Source organism: Homalodisca vitripennis, chromosome 1 (genome assembly GCF_021130785.1).
Source record: "Homalodisca vitripennis isolate AUS2020 chromosome 1, UT_GWSS_2.1, whole genome shotgun sequence".
Lineage (NCBI taxonomy): Eukaryota > Metazoa > Arthropoda > Insecta > Hemiptera > Cicadellidae > Homalodisca > Homalodisca vitripennis.
In genome coordinates, this window is record NC_060207.1 from 167,102,921 (window position 1) to 167,124,205 (window position 21,285).

Below are 21,285 nucleotides of genomic sequence, written 5' to 3' on the forward strand. Positions count from 1 at the left end.
TATATTATTTTTTATAGTTATTCTTTGGATGAGTGTGAAGACGTTTCAAATATTAATCTAATTATTTCTGTATGATATTGCTTCAGATGAAGCACATTTAAAATATATATTTTATATTATAGTTAAATATACTTACTATATTATTATAATATAGTAAGAAACAGAGTTTAATTCATTATAAAACACGAAAAGCATCTTGCAATTGTAAACATTTATATTAGTTTAATTTGATTTAGGTGGAACAATTTTAAAGATAAAATAATAGATTTTATATTTCATAATGCAATTTTAAAAGAATAATTAGTATTCGTCGTTACTTTATTTCTATTATGTGTTATTATTTTTCGATATATTACCAATTTTTTTTCAATTACAGTTAATTTTCCTCCCGAGGGAAAATATCCTAATTCTGGTCCTTAGACAGAATCTATCCTTAGATTATATGGCAGACACGATTATCACTTAGCCAAACAAGCAAATAAATTATAAACATAATTCATTAATACTATTATTCCCCAAGCATGTTTCTAAGCATTTATAAATTCACAATCCGAGTGAAATACAATACATAAAACAATGATTTCACCTGTAGTACGAAATAATTTACAAAATTTAGCACAGGAAAAAAAGGTTTAGCGTATTATTCTGACAAAATCGGTTACGGCTTTCACTATATTGCACTATATCACAATATGTTCAGTTTAATCTTAAATAGTTGAATATATCTTAAAATTAATTACACAGTACTTCAACAACCCTGGACACAGTTTTTGAGCATGTAATGTGGGGAAAATCCTGGCCAGTTTTCCTCCCAATACATAAAATGATTTCTAAATATTACAAAATGTTTATTTAGCATTAATTATGTTGGTACACTTTACCACCACCCACATTAAATAATTAAAAGAGATGTGAGTTACATCGTTTCACATAATACAGGTAACATAGCGCAGCCAAGTGAGTTAATATTTTTATTGTGTGCCCATGTAACACTAAACCACACAACAACACTGCGTCTGGAAGCTGGTGATGGAATAATCGAATTTAACTAAACAGTATACATGTTTGTACTGTTCAGGTTTACACTGTGTACCACTATTCCTTCAAACATAATCGGAATATCAGGAAATGTTTCAACTAAGTTGTTTGAAATTATAATTAATCTATCTAGAAATGTTTACTGTTGTCAAATTTTGATAATTTACAGTTAATGTGTATTATTTCTTTTGAGTTTGTTAATTATTATTTATTGCTGATAATTACTTTATCATATTAAATACGCCACTACACTTCAGTATTTTTTATTGTTATTGCATGCTCTTATTTTGTCTCTTCGTATTAAAACACTTATATTCTTTATTTTATTGATATATTAAACTTTAAAAGTGTTTTGACTAAGTAATCGATTAATACATTTTCCTTATTTTTTTAACTCATTATAATTATATTTTTATTCAATTTTTAATGAAAACACTGCGTAAATGGTGTATTATTATTTTGAACAGGTCTTAAACTATAATTTTTGTATTGGTTTTGAAACGGATCAATTCGCAATATTACTTATGAAATTTTGATTAATACGGTTTATCAATTATACCACCACCTCCAAGTGCAGTAAACAATACACATGTATTCAACAGTGAAATATTAAGAGAACCAAAGGATGATATCAAGGTCCGTAAGGTGACCCGCAGAGGATCACGGTGGTAGTGATGGCGGTCGTGATCAGGAATACCCACAATAGGAACCGGTCACACACCAGCGCCACCTGTCAACATTTAAGAACCAAAGGATGATATCAAGGTCCGTAAGGTGACCCGCAGAGGATCACGGTGGTAGTGATGGCGGTCGTGATCAGGAATACCCACAATAGGAACCGGTCACACACCAGCGCCACCTGTCAACATTTAAGAACCAAAGGATGATATCAAGGTCCGTAAGGTGACCCGCAGAGGATCACGGTGGTAGTGATGGCGGTCGTGATCAGGAATATCCACAATAGGAACCGGTCACACACCAGCGCCACCTGTCAACATTTAAGAAGCAAAGGATGATATCAAGGTCCGTAAGGTGACCCGCAGAGGATCACGGTGGTAGTGATGGCGGTCGTGATCAGGAATACCCACAATAGGAACCGGTCACACACCAGCGCCACCTGTCAACATTTAAGAACCAAAGGATGATATCAAGGTCCGTAAGGTGACCCGCAGAGGATCACGGTGGTAGTGATGGCGGTCGTGATCAGGAATACCCACAATAGGAACCGGTCACACACCAGCGCCACCTGTCAACATTTAAGAACCAAAGGATGATATCAAGGTCCGTAAGGTGACCCGCAGAGGATCACGGTGGTAGTGATGGCGGTCGTGATCAGGAATACCCACAATAGGAACCGGTCACACACCAGCGCCACCTGTCAACATTTAAGAACCAAAGGATGATATCAATGCCTGTATAATGAGTATAGTGAGTAATACTCAAGTAATAACGGCTGTACTGATGCGGTCGTGACCTACAGTTGTAGTAATTTATATTTTTCGCTCAATTCGTTTCGTAGGTTTTCCGTAATTTTACGGCTAATATTAAATTCATCACATTAGTGCATCTAAGCTAGTGCATCTAGTGTTAAGCTATCTATAAGTTGTAACGGATAAGTTATCATGTTGTGCTAAAGCTCCAATTTATTCAAAGCTGATAACACACAATTTACGATTAGTGCTTCATACAGTTTACATTTTTATTACCAGATTAAAAATATTTATTTTAGTTCGGTTTAAATTTTAGATACTAACATTTATGGTAGTAAAATATCATGCTAAGTTCAGTTTTAAACTTAAATAACAAAACATACGAACGCCAAATTTTTAATTTATAGGGAAAAGTCCCCTTAATGACATTATTTTGAACATGATAATAAAAAGCAGATTACTTTACTGAAATTAGCTGCGTGTCTATACTAAAATACTCGTCACCGTTGTGTATTAATACCTCTTTATAATGTGCAATTTAAATTAAGGAAATAGCGAAATCAATTTCTCAATACTGTAACGTACTATTAAAAACTATATTAAAACTAATAAACAATATTGTATATACGGTATAAAGGATAGAAATAGTAGTAAATAAATCTTTCGGGGAACTCTTAAGTCTATGCCTTTGTATTCACTGTCAGTTTTAATATATAACTCGCAATCATTTTTTTGTAATCAGGTTTTATTAATAGAATGCCATATTTCACAATTAAAAGTCAACAATTAAACGTGTAATATTTTTTCACCATTAAGCCATTATAAAAAAGAACACAATAAATTAAGTTACATTTAGTCCTACCCACAAAATCTAATGTAAGCATTTTTCCTTGATATGTCATAGTAACGTAGCTTGTGTTTGTCATATTGCTAACGGAAATGTACAACATTTAGTTTTGTGATTAATATCATTTAACAAAATATTTCTTATTTCGTTGAAATGTTTTTATTCAATTGGAGGAATAAACTAATTCATCTATACTTGCTTTGCAAAGGAATTTTACAAAGAGGACATGTTATCCACTCGATCCACCTTTATCCATTATCCTCCAACGGGACAGCTTCACACAATTTTAAACAACTGTCAAGAGGATTTCGGGGTTTAACTTTAAAGCAAATCGGGTTAGCCTTGAGTGAGAGGATTACATTTAAATCATGTTCGGCACCTGTTTCCACTCAATCTCGGTGCACTCCCTCCTCTCTTGCTCCGCCAGGCGGATCTCGTTCCGTTCTATGGTGCAGTTCACTCGGTGTAGCACCCGCAGGAACTGCGCCTCGAAGCTGTCTGTTGAACACAAGAGAAAATAAGGTTGGACTATTACCACTAGATAAAACCTTATAAGCTAAGTGTCAAAAATTAAAAAATCAATTTTACTGTGTTTTTAATTGTTTCACTTTCTCTTTTCATCTAAAAGATTCTCAAATATTGTAGTGCATAAAAGCTTTCCATGAGTTTACGTTACGGCATTTATAAGTTACAATTGACAGATAATATTCACCACCTTTGAGTATCTTAACATGGAATTAAAAAGACTATTGTTAGGGCTAAAATTTTATGAAATACATATTTTTCATCGTTTTTAATATTAGATAAATACCAAAGGTAATACACCGCCCTGGCAGAGTCTAATGCAAATCTGATTAATCTACCTCAATTCCGTCTTAGATCCGAATCAATTTTAACACCTAACAACGACACATGATGCGAATGTACGAAAGAATTCTCATTGTAGTGAAATGGCTCGTGAATGCCTTTTATTTACCAAGTCAAAATTTAAAATTTTAGTCTTATCAACAAGGGATGTTATTTATTGAAACCCATGAATAAAGTTGGTTGAAGGTACTTCGTACCATTCCTATAAAAGATTCCAGACAGTGCTAGTGCACGACAGCACGTGTATCGTCATATATAATAAAAAGAAACGTTCCCAAAATCGACCCTAGTAGGACATCTGCTCTGGTGTGACTGAAAAGAATCGCATAGTCCCTCTAAAGATTCCTGACTGCGTGAGTGCAAGCCACCACTAGTATCGTCAAAGTACTAGATAAGATGAAACTCTACTAGATAAGATAAGAGTGGATTTTTTAACGCAACTTTTTATTATATATATATAATATAATATAATAAAAAGTTGCGTTAAAAAATCCACTCTTGTGGAACACATGGCCTGGTGTGTACTGAAAATAACTGAATTGGTCCTTTAGTGATTAAACTACTTCTTCCACCTGCCTTTTCGAAAACCGTGAAAATTAGACCATAAAAAATCGTAACATGGCAAGCTTGTAATTAAGTACTAGAAAATCTGCCGAAACATGTATTTAATGATTAGATATCTACACAGTCAAACGTATTTTAGATATCTAAAGAAATAACATAAAGCTGGTACAATTTATAACGCTGCCGGTAAAAAACACTTAAGATAGTTGCACATATCTGCGACAGAATAACGATCTCAATTACTTGCTGCTTGTATAAATAAATTACATTTACCTTCATCAGGTGCTGAACCAATATGCTTGTACTATCTATTTTATTCATTACTATTAACTTAATAAATTATTAGTTTGAACAGAAAATAAAGACGGTAACTCGATGTATATGGTACAGTATTAATTATGTGGAATTAAATAAGAGTTTTAATATTACTATTTTTCCTTCAGGATGATATGCGATGTTACTCTTACAGTTAAGTTATATATGAGATATACTATTAGTTTTTTTATCGTATAAATATTTATTATAAAGTAAAATAAATAATTTTACAACTGCTATTTTGATTGTAATTACAAACAAGGAGAAATAATAAAAACTTATATAAACATAAATTAAGATGTCTAAGCAGACCCAGTTGAGTTTAACAAAAGACCAACTCTGCTCCTGTGTGTTTAGGAACAACTTAACACATGAACTTAGTTTGTTTTGTTGAAACAATCCATCTACAACTTATCCTTTTATAGCCTCAAATGGAACAGATTAGTTTCAGAATCGTCTGTAGAGAATATTTATGAAAATGATCATATATACGAGTATTTATCTACTTGTAAGATAATTCCATGATTTAGTGAAATCAAATAAATCTTAAAAATGTGTATTAGACTTCACTGAAATTAATATTATAATCTTTAGATATATACCACATTTTACCTCGAGATTTTCTCCAGACATGCTGAAAATCATGCAGAAAATATTTTTACAGCCCCAACTCAAATTTGACTAGCTATTAAGTAACTGGTTTGAACGACGCTAAAGTAAATCCACATCGATGGACTCATCTAACTCAGTCTGTTGTATGTAGAAATAAAGATTCATGCACAATTTTAAGCTCATAACTCACTTTGTTATTGAGATTTTCAGGAGAAAAAAGACTTACATCAAATTAGAGATACAGAATAGGAATTATTGTTACGAGACTTTTGGTTATATAATATAGAAGAACTAAAAGTTTATACCTCAATCGTTCATATATCACCCTGATCTATAGACTTTCCTAATGCCTAACAAAACCCAATAGAGAAACATACACCATCTTTGGACTGTAACCTGTTTTAATGCAAATAAATTAGTAGTACTCCAAACCACGTGTCGAGTAACTCGTGGCTTCTCTGAGGTTGGTATGCCATACAGAAAAGAAATGTTTACATTCCCGACAGACAAACGAGAGTTAGTGCCAGAGTATTGAATAAACCACGTGTCGAGTAACTCGTGGCTTCTCTGAGGTTGGTATGCCATACAGAAAAGAAATGTTTACATTCCCGACAGACAAACGAGAGTTAGTGCCAGAGTATTGAATGAAAGACTTCAATAACTCCCAGCCTAATTCTATGAATGGTCATACACCATCATGGGACTCACTTTTATGTATGAAAAAGTTAAATTTGAAGCAAAATTATAAATTTATAGAGGATATCTTTCCCGGGATCGCTGTATTTAGTAAATATGTTACAATGTCACATGTTACAATGTTATATTATTCTACCCAGTATATTTATAAATTGATTTATTCTGATATTTTTTCGTTGCGAACAAGACCAATGTAAATATGTTCGCTAACACTCAGCCAAATCCCAAGGAATGACATCCATTATCATCGAACTCGGTGTGGCCTGTTTATAAACGAAGCTTCATGCAAATTTGTAGGCCAGTTCGTTCTCGGGATAGGCATAGACAGACGTATGTAAATGTAATTTTCCAGGCCTCAAGTGATGTGCTTTGCTAATGTTCAGCTAATAACATTATTATATAAATATGCAATAAAGAGTAATACATTTGCAAGCCTGGCTCACCAAATTCCGAACAGTTAAATCTTTTACAGAATATTAAGGTTATTTTACTATATTCTTTTCTCCGATTAGACACATTCAATATATACGAGCTTATTGAACATGAATTACATGTACTAAGCCTTTTATAAAATATTATTCCTTAGGTAAATTTGATCGTGCGATACTTAGGTGAGAAGGGTCACACATCGTTAGGGAAAGTATGGCAATGCAGTAATTCAACTAACCAGGGCTAGTTTCTGTCCGGGAGAGACGGTGTCTGGAGATGAACCTCGGGGACATCTGGCTGGTGTCAAGGTTGTTGCACTGGTACTCCCCATCCTCCACGGAGGACCATCTCTGAGGCCGAGGACAATCCAGGCGGGTACCAGTCCTGGAGTTTACTTCCTGTTAATATCCAGACAATTAATGTTTAAAATTTAAAAATATTCAAGTCATTTTATCAATACAAAAAATGAATATATGACGAAATAACTATATTCACGGCATCTATTGTTTAACTAGTTTATATCGTTGTCTTCAAATCATTTAACACTGGTATATTTTTTCTAAGTTACCAAATATGTTAAAATTTATTTATATAATCATTTCCTTGATGGAAATTAGGTTCTGGTCCCATACACGAACGATTATTAATGAAGACAAAATATTCATGTTTAAGAAGAAAATGTACTGTTATTTAACATCCGTATATATTATTTTTAAACCTGTATTATCAGTATTCCTGTATAGTCCTACCCTACATTTTCCTCAAAATTTTATTCGACTGAAAACATGTTTAGTAAAGTACATTCCGTTAAGTAAATCGGTGTTAAAAACTGTTACACTGATCAAATATATGTTTTTATTTTCATTACTCTTAGAAACATCGTTGTTGAATTTAATAGCTGTGTATATTAAAGCTGTTTATGAACTCCACCGAATCAGTGAGTGCACGTAATATTAAAGTTGATAATACTTAAGCGTATTAGCGCTGGAGCAAATTTAGAAGCGATCGGTTGTGTTTGAATAATATTCCTGTTTTACGTTATGTTTCGTCCTAACCATTTAACATGCAATATTAATATGCAAAAATATAAAGTCTTGTTTAGTAAAAATTAATTAGGTTAATTGATTAATGAAAAAAAATATAAAGTTATTCTTAATGTTAATAAAGTAATTAAATTAACTGTTTAGAAGCCGACTATAGTGAGGTAACTGAATTTTACAACATAAGAATAATGTTCAATTTTTAACATATTTATAATTTTGGACGTAGGATTTTGAGAGATTTCATGTAAATAGATTGAATTTTTTATGCTTAATTCATAAAGTACAAAACATTTTATGAATAACTAATAAAAATACCTAAAAGTAAAAACGGTTTGTATGCGTATAAATCATAAATTTGAAGTGAAACATCTCGCGCTATCCAAAATATACTAGAAAGTGTAAATATGGATGAGGTTTACGATTATTCATATGGAGAAATATCAAGATAATTGCCAGTACAGCCGGTTCGCTAAAATAAATTTTATTTTTTAACACAATTTTGGAAACCAATATTAAGTATATAAGACTACCTGGGAATAGCTAGCCATATAATTCTGATTCTAAATGGAATTTTCAGTTCAAAGAAGATTTTTACATTCTGCATATACACTAAAGAGTATTTTTATCAATTCCACCTCTGGATTATCGGAATTGCTCGCTGTAGACAGGACAAGAACCCCGACTTACCGCCGACGACTTGTCCCGGGGCTCGAACTGGAGCATCACTATCCTGGCCAACTTGCCGAGGATGAGGCTCTTAATGATGGGGGGAACCTTGGTGCCACGAACACCCCTATGGTAGACATTCAAAGTCACCACTGACAGTCCTGAAGCGAAGGACACGAGACAGATGCTGACGCCGTAGTACATACCTGTGAACATAGTGGAACTAAAAGCTTCATGACATAGTAAGTCAAAACCAGCTTGACGGTTAACTTCATGTTAGCTTGTTTAACAGTATTCATAATTCTTGTTCGAGGACTATCCACTAAATGTTCTATACCTGTGTTGTGTTTTATAGACAGGATGTAAAATAGTAATACTACGAAACGTTATAATTATAGAAATATATAACGATTTATAGGTACAGTTTATAATACACTCATTATGTTTGTTTTTTTATACCACAGATCGAGTGAAAGAACCCATTGAAGAAATCCATTGTCATTTACGCAAATTCGTTTTTTAATTTACGAATAAATATTTTCATTTAACATTGAAGGTTTATATGTTTCTAAGTATGGACAAATTTGATGCGTATTGGTTTAAAACAGACAACCATTAATTTAAGTTCCTAAAAGTGAATTTGCTCTTCCTGGAGCATCATTCAACTTTTATGCACACTTCAGTGTTCAGTCTGAATATGAAGTCTAAAATCTAAAAAAAACTTCCCGCCCGGAGAAACTGTCTTTATGCAAGTTCCGATTGTATCTTGTTATGTTTCCCGAAATAAGAATTGTGGTTTATGGCATATGATTATTGTATCAGGACAACGGAGACAGCCGAAGGAAACGTGTGCAGGCCGAGGAGCCGGTACATTCCTCTACCGCATAGAGGAAACGAGTACTACCAGCCACAGAATATTATGACACCTTTTCCTGAGCACTCTAAATATATTCGGATTATCAAAGAAAACCCTCATCTTAAATTCACAAAAAAACCTAAAAAATTTCTATTGAAACAAAATCATTTGTAATCTCAGTTTTCAAGACTCACTCAATTATCCCACACTCGAACACACGGTACATTAGTAAAATTGACCGAGACTATCTTCTTGCTGGAGCCCTCTGATTGTTCTAATACCCAAATCTTCTCTCATTCTTGGCCAAAACGAAATGTTCCGTCTAACTCAATGTCACGGAACCCGGTTCGGTCTCAGTCAACAGACTTTGTTTGAACATCGCTCCCTAACTGAACTCCAATCCTTGCTTTAGGAATTATGTAACATGTTTTAAACATTCTATACAATTCTAATTCTAACTTACTATAAACTATAGAACTTTCTTCGACATTCTAATATTATGTGCCTTCTTATCTGAAAAGACAATTAGTTACTAGCAGCTACCGACCGTAAAGAAATATTATATGCTATTATAGAGATTGCTTACGAACTTGTAAAAGACGCTTTTAAATGCTATCGTGCCAGGTTCGGTTGTAAACATTTAAGAATTGCTTCAGTTTATAATGTAGCAATGAAGGTTTTTAATGTCGTGTTTTATTTATATATTAAAACATAACTTATACTTATACATTTCTCTTGAGTACTTAACATGTTACATATAAGCACATCTTGTAAAAACTTGGCAAAAATACGTACAGATATAAGATTTGTTTGTCAGAGAGTTTCCTTAAAAAAAGGGTTTTTATCTATGGAGTATATAAATTAATAGGCAATGTGAACGCTTTTTTTCAAAAATACAATCGACCTCCACGTTTAAAATGTTTCTTGAACATGTCTGGTTATTTCAGTTATAGAAAGTTACGTATTAAAACGGTTTTCAAAGAAAATTTAGTCTTAGATATTTTTTAAACTATAGCAGTCCTAGATCTCCATCTTATTTTTCTGTGTTACGGTTTGTCTCTCATACAACGGTCGTTCCATAAATCCTTAGAAAATCCTAGAGATGGCACTCGTAGAATTGAAACAATATTTTGTTCCTAACCAGCATTATTGACTGACTAGACGCTGTCAAAATGTCAGCCCGACCCATCGGGTAGTTTCGTTGCTATCGACGATTGAAGTGAACAAACAAATTGTTCATAATAATGTAGAAAAGTAAGTTTCGAACAGTGATAAAAACATTTTTATTCGAAAGGCTTAACGCCAAAAGAAAATAAATCCAAGTTGGATGCAATTCATGGCACATCTACTTCTATGTTTTCAACAGTTTATAATTGGGTAAATGAGTTTAAACGTAGCCGTTCATATACAAATGATGAACATTGATCAGGACAACCAGTGGAAGTGTCTCGTAAAAGATTTTGAATGATCGACGAATTAAAGTCCGCGAAATAGTTCAGGTTACACGGTTTATCATAATGTGCAGTCGCTTTAATGTTACATGATAAATTGTTGTTCAAAAAACTATCCGCGAGATGGATGCCGCGTTTGCTAACCGAAGACAATAAGAGCAATCGTGTAGTCGACAGCCAAAATGGCTGAATTGAAGTTCGAGACATTGAACATCCACGGTATTCACCAGATTTGGACGCCAGTGACTTTTTAATATTTCCAAATTCGAATAATGGCTTGGCGGAGTAGGCTTCATCTCAAACGAGTAGGTTAGTGAATAAATAAATGCTTACTTACTTAGTTTCCAAAAAAAACGTCCGAAATCGTATTTCTGGATGGTTAAAAAATTTTGAAAAAAGATTGGAAAATTGTATAAAGCAGAAAGAAAGGTTGAGAAATACAGCAAAGTTCTGTCAAAAAAACTAGTTTTTCTATATTTTTCTAAGAACTCATTGAATGGCCCTCGTATCTATGTAAGAATGCTGTTTAAAACTGAGATAAGAAATATTCATTTATATTCTTCTGAACAGATATTTTTTCTTTACGTTTCTTACTTACTTATATTTATAACAGAATAAATGGGTTTTATATGAGCAAAAAAGTTTTATGATCAAGATACCATATTAATTAATGGCTGAGATGTAATTAAGCAGTCATTAAACTTTGAGATTGTTATTTTGTAATGTTAAATTATATTAAGGTGCAATGTTAAAACAAGTACTTTAAATAGGTTACAATAAAAATCATACATGACATGTACTCACTATTGAGTAGTATATGAGATAAAACCGTTACAAAAATACAAATAGCCACAACCACGGAAATTATATTGGACAAAAATGTTTAAAGAACGCTATTATTTTCACTCTAACAGCAGTTTTATTACACCCTTTGCGTATCGCACAGTGGTTAAAATGGTATCTGGCTGCCAATCTGGGGGCTGGTTGCCAAATCGTATTCCTCGATACTGCACTTAAACGAAGTGCTAAAAGCACTGTCAGCCATAAGTGTGAGGATATTAAAGAAGTTATAAGTTTCATAGACGTAGTTAAATTGAGGCTATCATAATTTAAATTTGTATTTGTATACGAAACTAATAAATGAATACATTACGAAATAAATCGTACGTTTAGAATGCAGTAACTTTCTTGATTTCAGCATAAATGGTGTGCTACTGTTGAAGTTTCGGCTATTGTCTGGGAGTCGGACAATACCCTACCCCTCTCCAGCCATAAGCTTCAAAGAAAGGCCAAATATATTTTTAATGAGTAGTTTCAACCAAAGTGCGGCAACAGTGCATTCTCTCATGTCACACAAAAATTTTATTTTGACGTTACAGGCTTCAATATAATTACTAAACCCTAGTGTAGTATGTAAAATGTAAAACTTTTAACCTTTAAATTTAAACTGCATCTAACATTTTTCCTCAGATTATGTCCTGAAAATCTACACGCAACAAAGAAGAACTGAATAAGTTATGATGACTTGCTCTCAAACGTAATTATCAAACATTTTAACTATTATATGTTACCAACTAAATACACAATCATTTGAGCAACTAAAATATATTTAATTTATAACAAAATCTGTCCTATGAACTGAAATAATTTAAAAGAATAGAAAATGTTTCCTCAGCGCTAACTTCCATAACAGATTCAGTATTGTACCCAAACCAAATAATTTCATTGTTTTGTTATTTTCATTACTGGGTTTTTCATTGAATCACGTTTTATAAAAAGATTATATAAAAGAAGATTAGGGCATTCAAAATGTTTTATATGCATATAAAAATATTATGTAGTGTAACTTCATAAAATACGAGTATTGTCCAATGAAAATGGATAACACTGTAGTAACGAAAAACTAAACCCTATCTTAGATTTTTATGAGCTTATATTTTACTTTCACAAATAATTAATTGTCCGTTGTTATTTGTGATTCGTGTACTTTATGAAATAAATAAATTTCATTGGAATAATAAAGTTGAAGTTTGCAAAATAAAATTTCATTTACTAAGATTATAATAAAATATAGAAAACTGGTTTAACTTGCTATTAACTTGCTTTAAGACAGCTTTTATTCCTCGCCACAAATAGAAAATGTACTCCACAGATTATTCAGGAATTTCCGTTCATCTATATTCAAACGGCCCTTTACAATCCTGACTTGTTGATCTTCACTTATAATTGTGTTCCCTCTGGTGTTAAATATTCAATTGTTTAACTCTTGGTATCTTCTCGTCTTAAAAATTAATTTGTCATTATATAATTTTTTTAAAGGTGAGATTGTTCCTTCTGTCGTTAACCATGAACGAATGTTAATGCTAAATATTATCATAAGTTAATAATAAAGTAAATATCCTTTTGAATAAACCTGTGTCTCTAAATTTAAAAACATCTCATATTTGTTTCTTTTATCGAGCCCTTCATGATCTTGATCAGGTGCATACACCAATACCAGTAATTATTTTGTAATGTAAGGATTCTATAGTGTCTGATTTCTTTGTTCCAGAGTGCTTAGATGACCTCCTGATATACAACCAAGCTGATTTCATGGAATGATTGACCTGGTGATGCTTGTAAGTGCAGATATGAGGCTTAAGAAGTTAGATTTGTAAATATTGAAAATAATCAAATAATAAAATAATTGTTTGTATATTTTATGATTAATGTAAACCTTTTAATGTATTTTAAGCTCTTTTATCCGCTATATAATATTCTAAATTACCTTTATTATGAAAATTCCAGAAACATTAATAGTAATAACTAACTAGGTTAACGTATTGAGTCATTTGGATGCATCCAAACTAGACATGGCTGAAATATAAAACACACGTTACTAAAGAAGATAAATTACTTTGTAATATCTCTGAGCTATGATGATCTTTGAACTTTCATTTTCCACCCAGGAAAAGCAATAAATATTTTACGTGACGAGCGATGAGATTAGCTACCAGTACTAATTGAAATATCAGTAGACATGATTTTCACTGTAAGGTGAAGGTAAACAAACAGAGCAATTCACCAATTTTGGAGTGAATATATATGATTGTAACACGCCGTTTATCTAAATACATTACGGTACTTCAATTTAAACTAGTGCAGATAAAAAAACATTGTCACTGTTGATTTTGTTAGCCGAGGATTAGCGAAACCTATCATTCGAGGTGGTGGAGAAATTTCATTTCTATCTGTCTCTATGTCTTTGAAAAAAGTAAAGGTAAGGAATTCTTGAACTCACCAGACGAAGTTAAGACTAAGAAGCCATCTTTGACACTTCTGGGAACCATGGCTCACGAAACACCACTAATATCCGTGTAGGCGAGCCGCTTGCGAGGACTTGCTCAGCGGTCACACGTGAATTAAAAATAGGCGCAATTGATTTCTACGTAATTCCATCATAACGGACGGAACACTATTTAATAATAATGGATAGCATCCAAATTTGTTCTTTTAATTCATTAGGTTGTTTAGTTAAAGTAGGACTAGTTAGTTAACATTTAAGTAATTCTTTTATACAATGAGCTGGAAAATATCGAAAATGCCACTGTAAAATTAGACTCATAATATATTAACAATGTTAGCTGTAAGCACTCCCTTACATAATTTATCTTTAACTTAACAGGGTCACACTTTGTTAAAAAAACCAATAAGTTTAATAATTTTAATTAGCTTAACAAGCTATTTTACACTTGAGGGATTATTTGCTTCGCATCCTAGGGGATCTTATAACTACTCAAGACATTCCGGTTGTATCCCACCAAAGATCATCTGTTATATCCTTTCCTGGCCAAAACCACACCGTAAAGCTGAAATATAGTGCAAAATAGAAGGAGAACTGCAAACTATTGGACTTAATCACAAAGTTACCGCGAAATTTCCGATACTTGAATTCGTTATGAATAGTTAAAATCATATGCTACGTATGAGAGAGAACCGTCCACGAAGTACCGCTACATTTCATTTTTCCCTATCAAATCATTCTTTTATAACATAAGTCAAAACCCAAAACAGTGAAATAGTTCAAACAAATAAGAATGTTTCATATATTAGTCGTATCAGCTGACATGTTCTGTACTCACTGATTAAAGGCGTTTTCTCCGTGGGGGGCAGAGTCTCACGAATCGTCATCAGGAATACGGTCATGCTGAGGAGTGCGCTGATACCAAGAGTGACTTTCTCACCCGACTCGGACGGAACGTAGAAGACCAAGAGTGCTGCAGCAGAGAATGGTATAAAGAGTGAAATTTGCCTAAGCTAAACATTTTGAAGTCCAAACTTCTTTTAATATGGAGTTAATTGATAGTTTCCTAATTTATAGTTTTGATAAATTAGGAAATGTACATTGTGAGTTAAAAGTGTGGATAAATTCTGTTTTTTTTATGGATAAAGATGGAAGGATGTATCCCAGGACAACATTCTAGAAAATAGACTTTAACGTTTTAGTATACAATACAACTATGCCCATCGGGATAGTTCCTAATCGGGATTTTGGGGGTACGGCTCAAAATTTTTAAACGTAAACACCTATTAAGTGATTTGATAAAAGATAAAGAACAGTGGATACTAGAGCTTTCTATATCAACCCAGTACAAAGTGGCAGCTCATTCAAATTAATTAAGTTAAAAGGTTGAATGGATCCTGGTCAACCTTCAGTTGACAAAGATAGAAAAATTAAACTCAGGATGGATACCCTCTAGGAAACAAAAGTGAATCATTTCCCCAAAATTGGCTTTTTGGATGGCAGTTAAAGATAGTTTAAGTTACAGTAGCACTAGTAATTAAAATTACTTTAAGAAATATAATGTTAACTTAATGGGTTTTTACATTTCGAAAAACTTCGAGCCCCCTCCCCCAAAATCCCATTTTGTAGAAATGGGCAAAGTTGTAACGGTAACTAAAAATTTCACTTTTATTTTCAAGTAAGGTGTACCGAGTTCCACTCCTCCATCTTTATCAGTCAAAAATTAAACAGAATAAATCGAAAAGTACATTGTATTTTTCAAATAATAGAAAAATCTCTAGTGCCAAATACCGGTCAAACTGGGAAAGTATACATCACATAGAAGAAAAAAACATTGGCGTTTATTATATACAGTATATTATTCAATGTACTTTTAACTCACACTCTATAATAAACGTCAATATTTATTTTCTTCTGTGCTGTATACTTTCCCAGTTTGACCGGTGTTTGACACTAGAGATTTTTCAATGTACTTGAGATTTAACAATTTTACTATAAATAGGTAATTAGGAATTATAGGATTGTTTTGATTTAACGCCCATTTAGCATTTGGCTTCGTGGTTAAATTGCACAGCTGAAGTCACTACTTTTGTAAACTATACAGAAGGTACAAATAATTTTAATATGTACCTAATATGCACGTCCAAAACGTACTGCTATTGCAAAAGATTCCTGCTAAGATTCATGCTGTAGTTATCGTGTGTCAAAAATAATTTTCCATACAAATTTTTATATCAGTTTAAGTAGGCTACTTTACAAACCGATGCAGTTGATGAGGATGCAGGGTAAAATGAGATTAAAGACGTAAAACATTGGTCGGCGCCGCAGCTTGATGACGTAAGTGATGTCAGGGTAGGGCTCGGGGCAGCAGGAGTAGAACTCAACGTGCTTCACGGGTTCGAAACTCACGAGGTCGAACTCGCCGTTAGCTTGGTAGTTGCTGACGTCACCCTCCTCACTCTGTTTGACTAAATCCAGCTGTAAATGAATATTCAAATAGGTTATTTTTTACAATCAGATAGTACATGACAGTATACCTAATATTTGTCTTACTTATACTGGGTACAACATAGGTACTTTGAGAATAAGGTATTAAAAATTAGTAAAGTTTTTCAATTAATAATTAAGTATGTTTACTTTGTCAAAAAGAAAGGATGACTAAAATATTTTCACGACACACCTGTTAGATTTAGTGGTCACTTCTAGAACTCGATTTTTACTAAAGAGTTCGATTAAAAGGCTTTCCAACAAATAACTATAAAGTTTACTTAGCGCTGAAGTAGAACGAGGATGAAAAGTTATAATCAGCATGACTATGCAGTGTTTGAAAAGTTGAGATAAGACGAGATAAGATAAATGAAGCAGACGATGTCAAATTGTGCCTTCATGTAGCGTTTTATTTCTTTTCATGGCCTATAAAGTAATGCAGATTACAGTACTTCCAGCTTCTTATACAGGGGAGTTTTATTGGTCTACGATAATAAGTTAAATTTATAGTTCAATAATTGAATTGTATTTGTACAAATAAACCAAACTTGTTGCTTAAAAACAGTACATCTACGATGTATTATCATCATATACTAGTAAGGTTATATATTTTAATTATACACCAACTGAATTTTTAACTTACCGAGGAAGGTTAAAGAGGACTCAATTAGTTTCCTATTTTTATGAATATGATAGTGATTAGAAGAGGGCAATATCCGGCGATTACCTTCCGTCAATAACTGGCATAAGTGAAATTTCATTTAGTTAGTAATTTCTTGTGTTTGTTGGTTTTGATTTATAGTAAGTATGATGAAGTGCGATAATATAGATAATATTTTCTCTTACCCTAGTTATTATCATAGAGGCAGGTTATTATCTTTCAACATAATGACAACGTTTAAAAAAATGGTATTATATAAATATATTTAAAAAAAAAGCAAATCTTCTTTTGATCTTCATTCTACCCGTCCTCATAGGTCACTGGCCTGTGCGAGAGTCTTATCAAACAGAAGAATAAGGAGAATCGATAAAGTACAAGGTCGATGGTAGTCATATATAAAGTGCATCAGTCATAGACAGGATTTTAACCTGCGCTATCTCTCACTCACATCCAAAGTCCAACGTCTAAGCATCGGAACACCTAAATTTAAGAGTATATTGAAATAACTCCGACTTACGTTTAAAATATTGAGTTGAACATGTGTACGTGCTGCACTTGTAAAACATTTTTGGAAATGTCTTTATGTTATACGTGCAGCATCATATAACTCATTCTTGAAATCACAGATGAAATCTTTCTCAAGATATCTCGTCACGTGTATATCGATGCTCATTAAGTTGCCATAACTGCGTCATAATGATATTATAAATTCGAAGCAGCGTGTGTTTGTTTGTTTTGGTTTTCGCGTAAACATTCCACCGATTTTACTAAGATTTTACGTGACTTTCATTCATTGTGTCACTGGTGTAAATATAGGTATATTCTTATTTCAAAATTTCCTCCGGGACATGCCTAGTCTTAAAAACAGCGGGAAATTCCATCTTGGTATCTAAAGTTGTGAAATATTTATTGAAAGAATATGTGAAATTTAATCAACCATTGTGTGTTAACATTGTTTATTATTTTCAATTTGTGTACATTTATAGTGCTCATATAAAAATGAAGCTTCATACAAACTTTCAAGTCGGTGAGTTCATTTTGGATATATCGCGCAGACAGATGGATAAGCAGAATTAGATTTTTCCAGCCTCTTTAGTGACAGACAGACTTTCGTAATTCTCAGCCAATAACCAACTTGTGATTCATATTACTATCATAAATATGGATGTGGATGTGTAATTATAAATGTAACTTTAGCAATGTGTATCGATTTGAACATTTCGATTTTAAAATACAGCGTATTCGGCATTATTTTCTTGACGATGTTCTCTTATGCATACGCAACGTTCCAACTGGAAAGCATAAAATGGTGACGTGGCTTAACAAGCAGCCTCGTTCCAGTCTATCAAATCATTCGTGACAAATTGCTTTCTTTTAGAAACAATCAGTTGAGCTCTTCATTCATCCTGTTTTTATCATTGATAGGTGTCACCAACTCTTTGATAGCTTGTTTTGAAATTGCATCACAATCATAACAAAATGTTTATTCACGTATGCAAACTATCATTTTACCCTGAAAATGGCGGTACTTTAACACAGTTGATAAACAAATGTCGTTAACCAAATGTTTTTTATGGTAAGCTTTAGCTTGTCAATAAAGCACCATCTGTGTGCGTAGCATCATTAACCGTGTTGTGGCGCTAGTTTGGTTTGCAGTAACTAGTTATTTGAAACTTCAAAGCTAACCTCGATCTTCAATTACAGCTACGCGTTCATTGCATTTGCTGCGGCAGCAAAATTAGGACAGGCAACAGCCATAATATTGCACTTTTAGTAACGGAAAATACAAATTAACCACTTTTTTAAGGTTTGTACAATTATAAACATCAATAAAATCTATGTTAAGTTAGATCACGAAATGATTTTAATTATAATCCCTCATTTATTTTCATTAAAAATTTGTCAATACAACATCTGCAAGTTGCAAGTTTAAATTCCCAATCAGGTTTATTCCGACAAATTTATAGTTTACATCAATACAAAGCTCCAAATGCATTGCACAGGAAAGGTGCATGAACATCACTTGGATATGATACTCTTACATGCAAATTAGTTTCATGTTTACATCACTTACAGATAAAACATAATATGGATTATACAGGGTGGTGCATAGAAACGGGAAATTTTGAAGTCGTTGTTGGTACACCTGTAAGTCTCGTAGGAGTGGGGGACAGAAGTCATGTCGCCAAGTAATAACGGTCATTTAGTTGAGATGGGGCAGTCGAGTACTGCGGAGCATGCTGTTGCCGTGGGAGCGTGTTACAAAAATGGCTACAGTGTAACAGCTGCACAACAAGGGTTCCGACGCCATTATTAGATTCCTACCCGCAGTCGAGTTCCCTCTTCACATGCCATATCATCACGGGTTTAGAATTTTGAAGAGACTGGTTCGGCGTTAAAGAAATAACCTCCAGGGTGTATAGTGAGTGACTGTTCGAACCTCCAAAAATGTTGATGCAGTGCGAGTCACAGTGGAAAGGAGTCCACGTCGTTCTGTACGAAAAATCGCCTCATCATTGTGACTTGAGCGTCGGAGTGTGCAAAGAATATTCCACGGCCTGCAGTTTTATCCTTACAAGCTTCAGATTGTGCAAGCTCTAAAACCTAATGACGGTGAGTTACGCTTACAATTTTGTGACAGCTACTAACTAAAATCATTGAGGACGCAAATTCCCTCGAAAGTCTTTGGATGTCTGATGCGGCCCACTTTCATTTAAATGGGCATGTCAATAAGCAGAACATGCGTTACTGGGCTCGCAGAAATCCCGGTGAACTTCATCAACGCCCGTTACACAGCCTTAAAGTTACTTTATGGTGTGAAGTGTCTTGTCGAGGGATAATCGGACCTTACTTCTTTGAGGATGGTAACGGCTTTACTGTAACTGTCACATCTGAACGTTACATTCATATGCTGGAGGCATTGTTTACTCCACGGCTTCATGCTTTTCCAGATATTGACATTCAGCAAATCTGGTTTCAACAGGATGGAGCCACTTCACACACTGCCTATCTGTCAACGGCAGCACTGAGGCGTTTGTTTGGGGAGCGCATAATTTAAAGGAACGCTAACGTCACTTGGTCTCCACGGTCTCCAGACCTCTCAGTATGCGACTTATTTCTATGGGGACATCTAAATAGTGTTGTGTACCAGACTAGACCAAGAAATCTTCTTGAGCTTCAGACTCAGATTGAAGAACACGTCGCCAACATCCCAGAGAACACATTGCGTCGCACAATGATAAGTTTTCTAAATCGATTGAATGAATGTGTTAGGCGCATTGGACAGCACTTAACTGATGTTATTTTTTTTAAAGTGACTTTAACTTTACTGTTATTTCCAATATTTTTCATGTATTTTCCACTCCTGCCTAACACATTTCAAGCATTAAAACCTTTATTGTACAGTTCGTTGGTTTAATATGATTATTTCAAAATTTCCCGTTTCTCTGCGCCACCCTGTATAAACATAAATTTAACTTTTAATTGTATCGTGATGTTTTGTAAAAAAACCGCTGGAATGAGTTTATATCATTACTAAATAAGGTGTAAGCCACACTACTTAACCGCTGTTGCTCACTATTACGTTGGTGTTTATGTTCTACACTCACCTGGTACCCGTCGTACGTCCATGACGCCCACTTCATGTTGCAGCTCTGTATGTCGAAGGGGAAATACTCTACATCGATGTCACAAGAGCTGCGGTAGATACCGTGACTCAGCCACACCACTTCACCGCTGCTGCTCACTATTACGTTGGTGTTTATGTTCTACACTCACCTGGTACCCGTCGTACGTCCATGACGCCCACTTCATGTTGCAGCTCTGTATGTCGAAGGGGAAATACTCTACATCGATGTCACAAGAGCTGCGGTAGATACCGTGACTCAGCCACACCACTTCACCGCTGCTGCTCACTATTACGTTGGTGTTGATGACAGCTGAACTGTACTGCGAATCGGCACTACGCAGGCATAATACATTGTATTACAGATTAATATGTTCGTACAATCAGCTAAAACTAAATTTTACGGTTTTCATTA

General features: G+C 33.8%; 1 protein-coding gene across 1 annotated transcript in view; it reads right to left on the bottom strand.

The window, feature by feature from the left end:
* Positions 1–1,946: 1,946 nt before the first annotated feature.
* The window catches only part of LOC124352691 (neuronal acetylcholine receptor subunit alpha-7-like), a 71,612-nt gene continuing 52,273 nt past the window's right edge, over positions 1,947–21,285 (bottom strand). The window contains exons 4-10 of the mRNA XM_046802285.1: positions 21,023–21,206; positions 16,359–16,575; positions 14,936–15,070; positions 8,529–8,713; positions 7,037–7,196; positions 3,695–3,813; positions 1,947–2,413 (exon numbers count right to left, since the gene is read on the bottom strand). Of these exons, the coding sequence (XP_046658241.1) occupies positions 2,315–2,413; positions 3,695–3,813; positions 7,037–7,196; positions 8,529–8,713; positions 14,936–15,070; positions 16,359–16,575; positions 21,023–21,206 (1,099 nt within the window). The 3' untranslated portion in view covers positions 1,947–2,314. The remainder of the gene's footprint in view (positions 2,414–3,694; positions 3,814–7,036; positions 7,197–8,528; positions 8,714–14,935; positions 15,071–16,358; positions 16,576–21,022; positions 21,207–21,285) is intronic.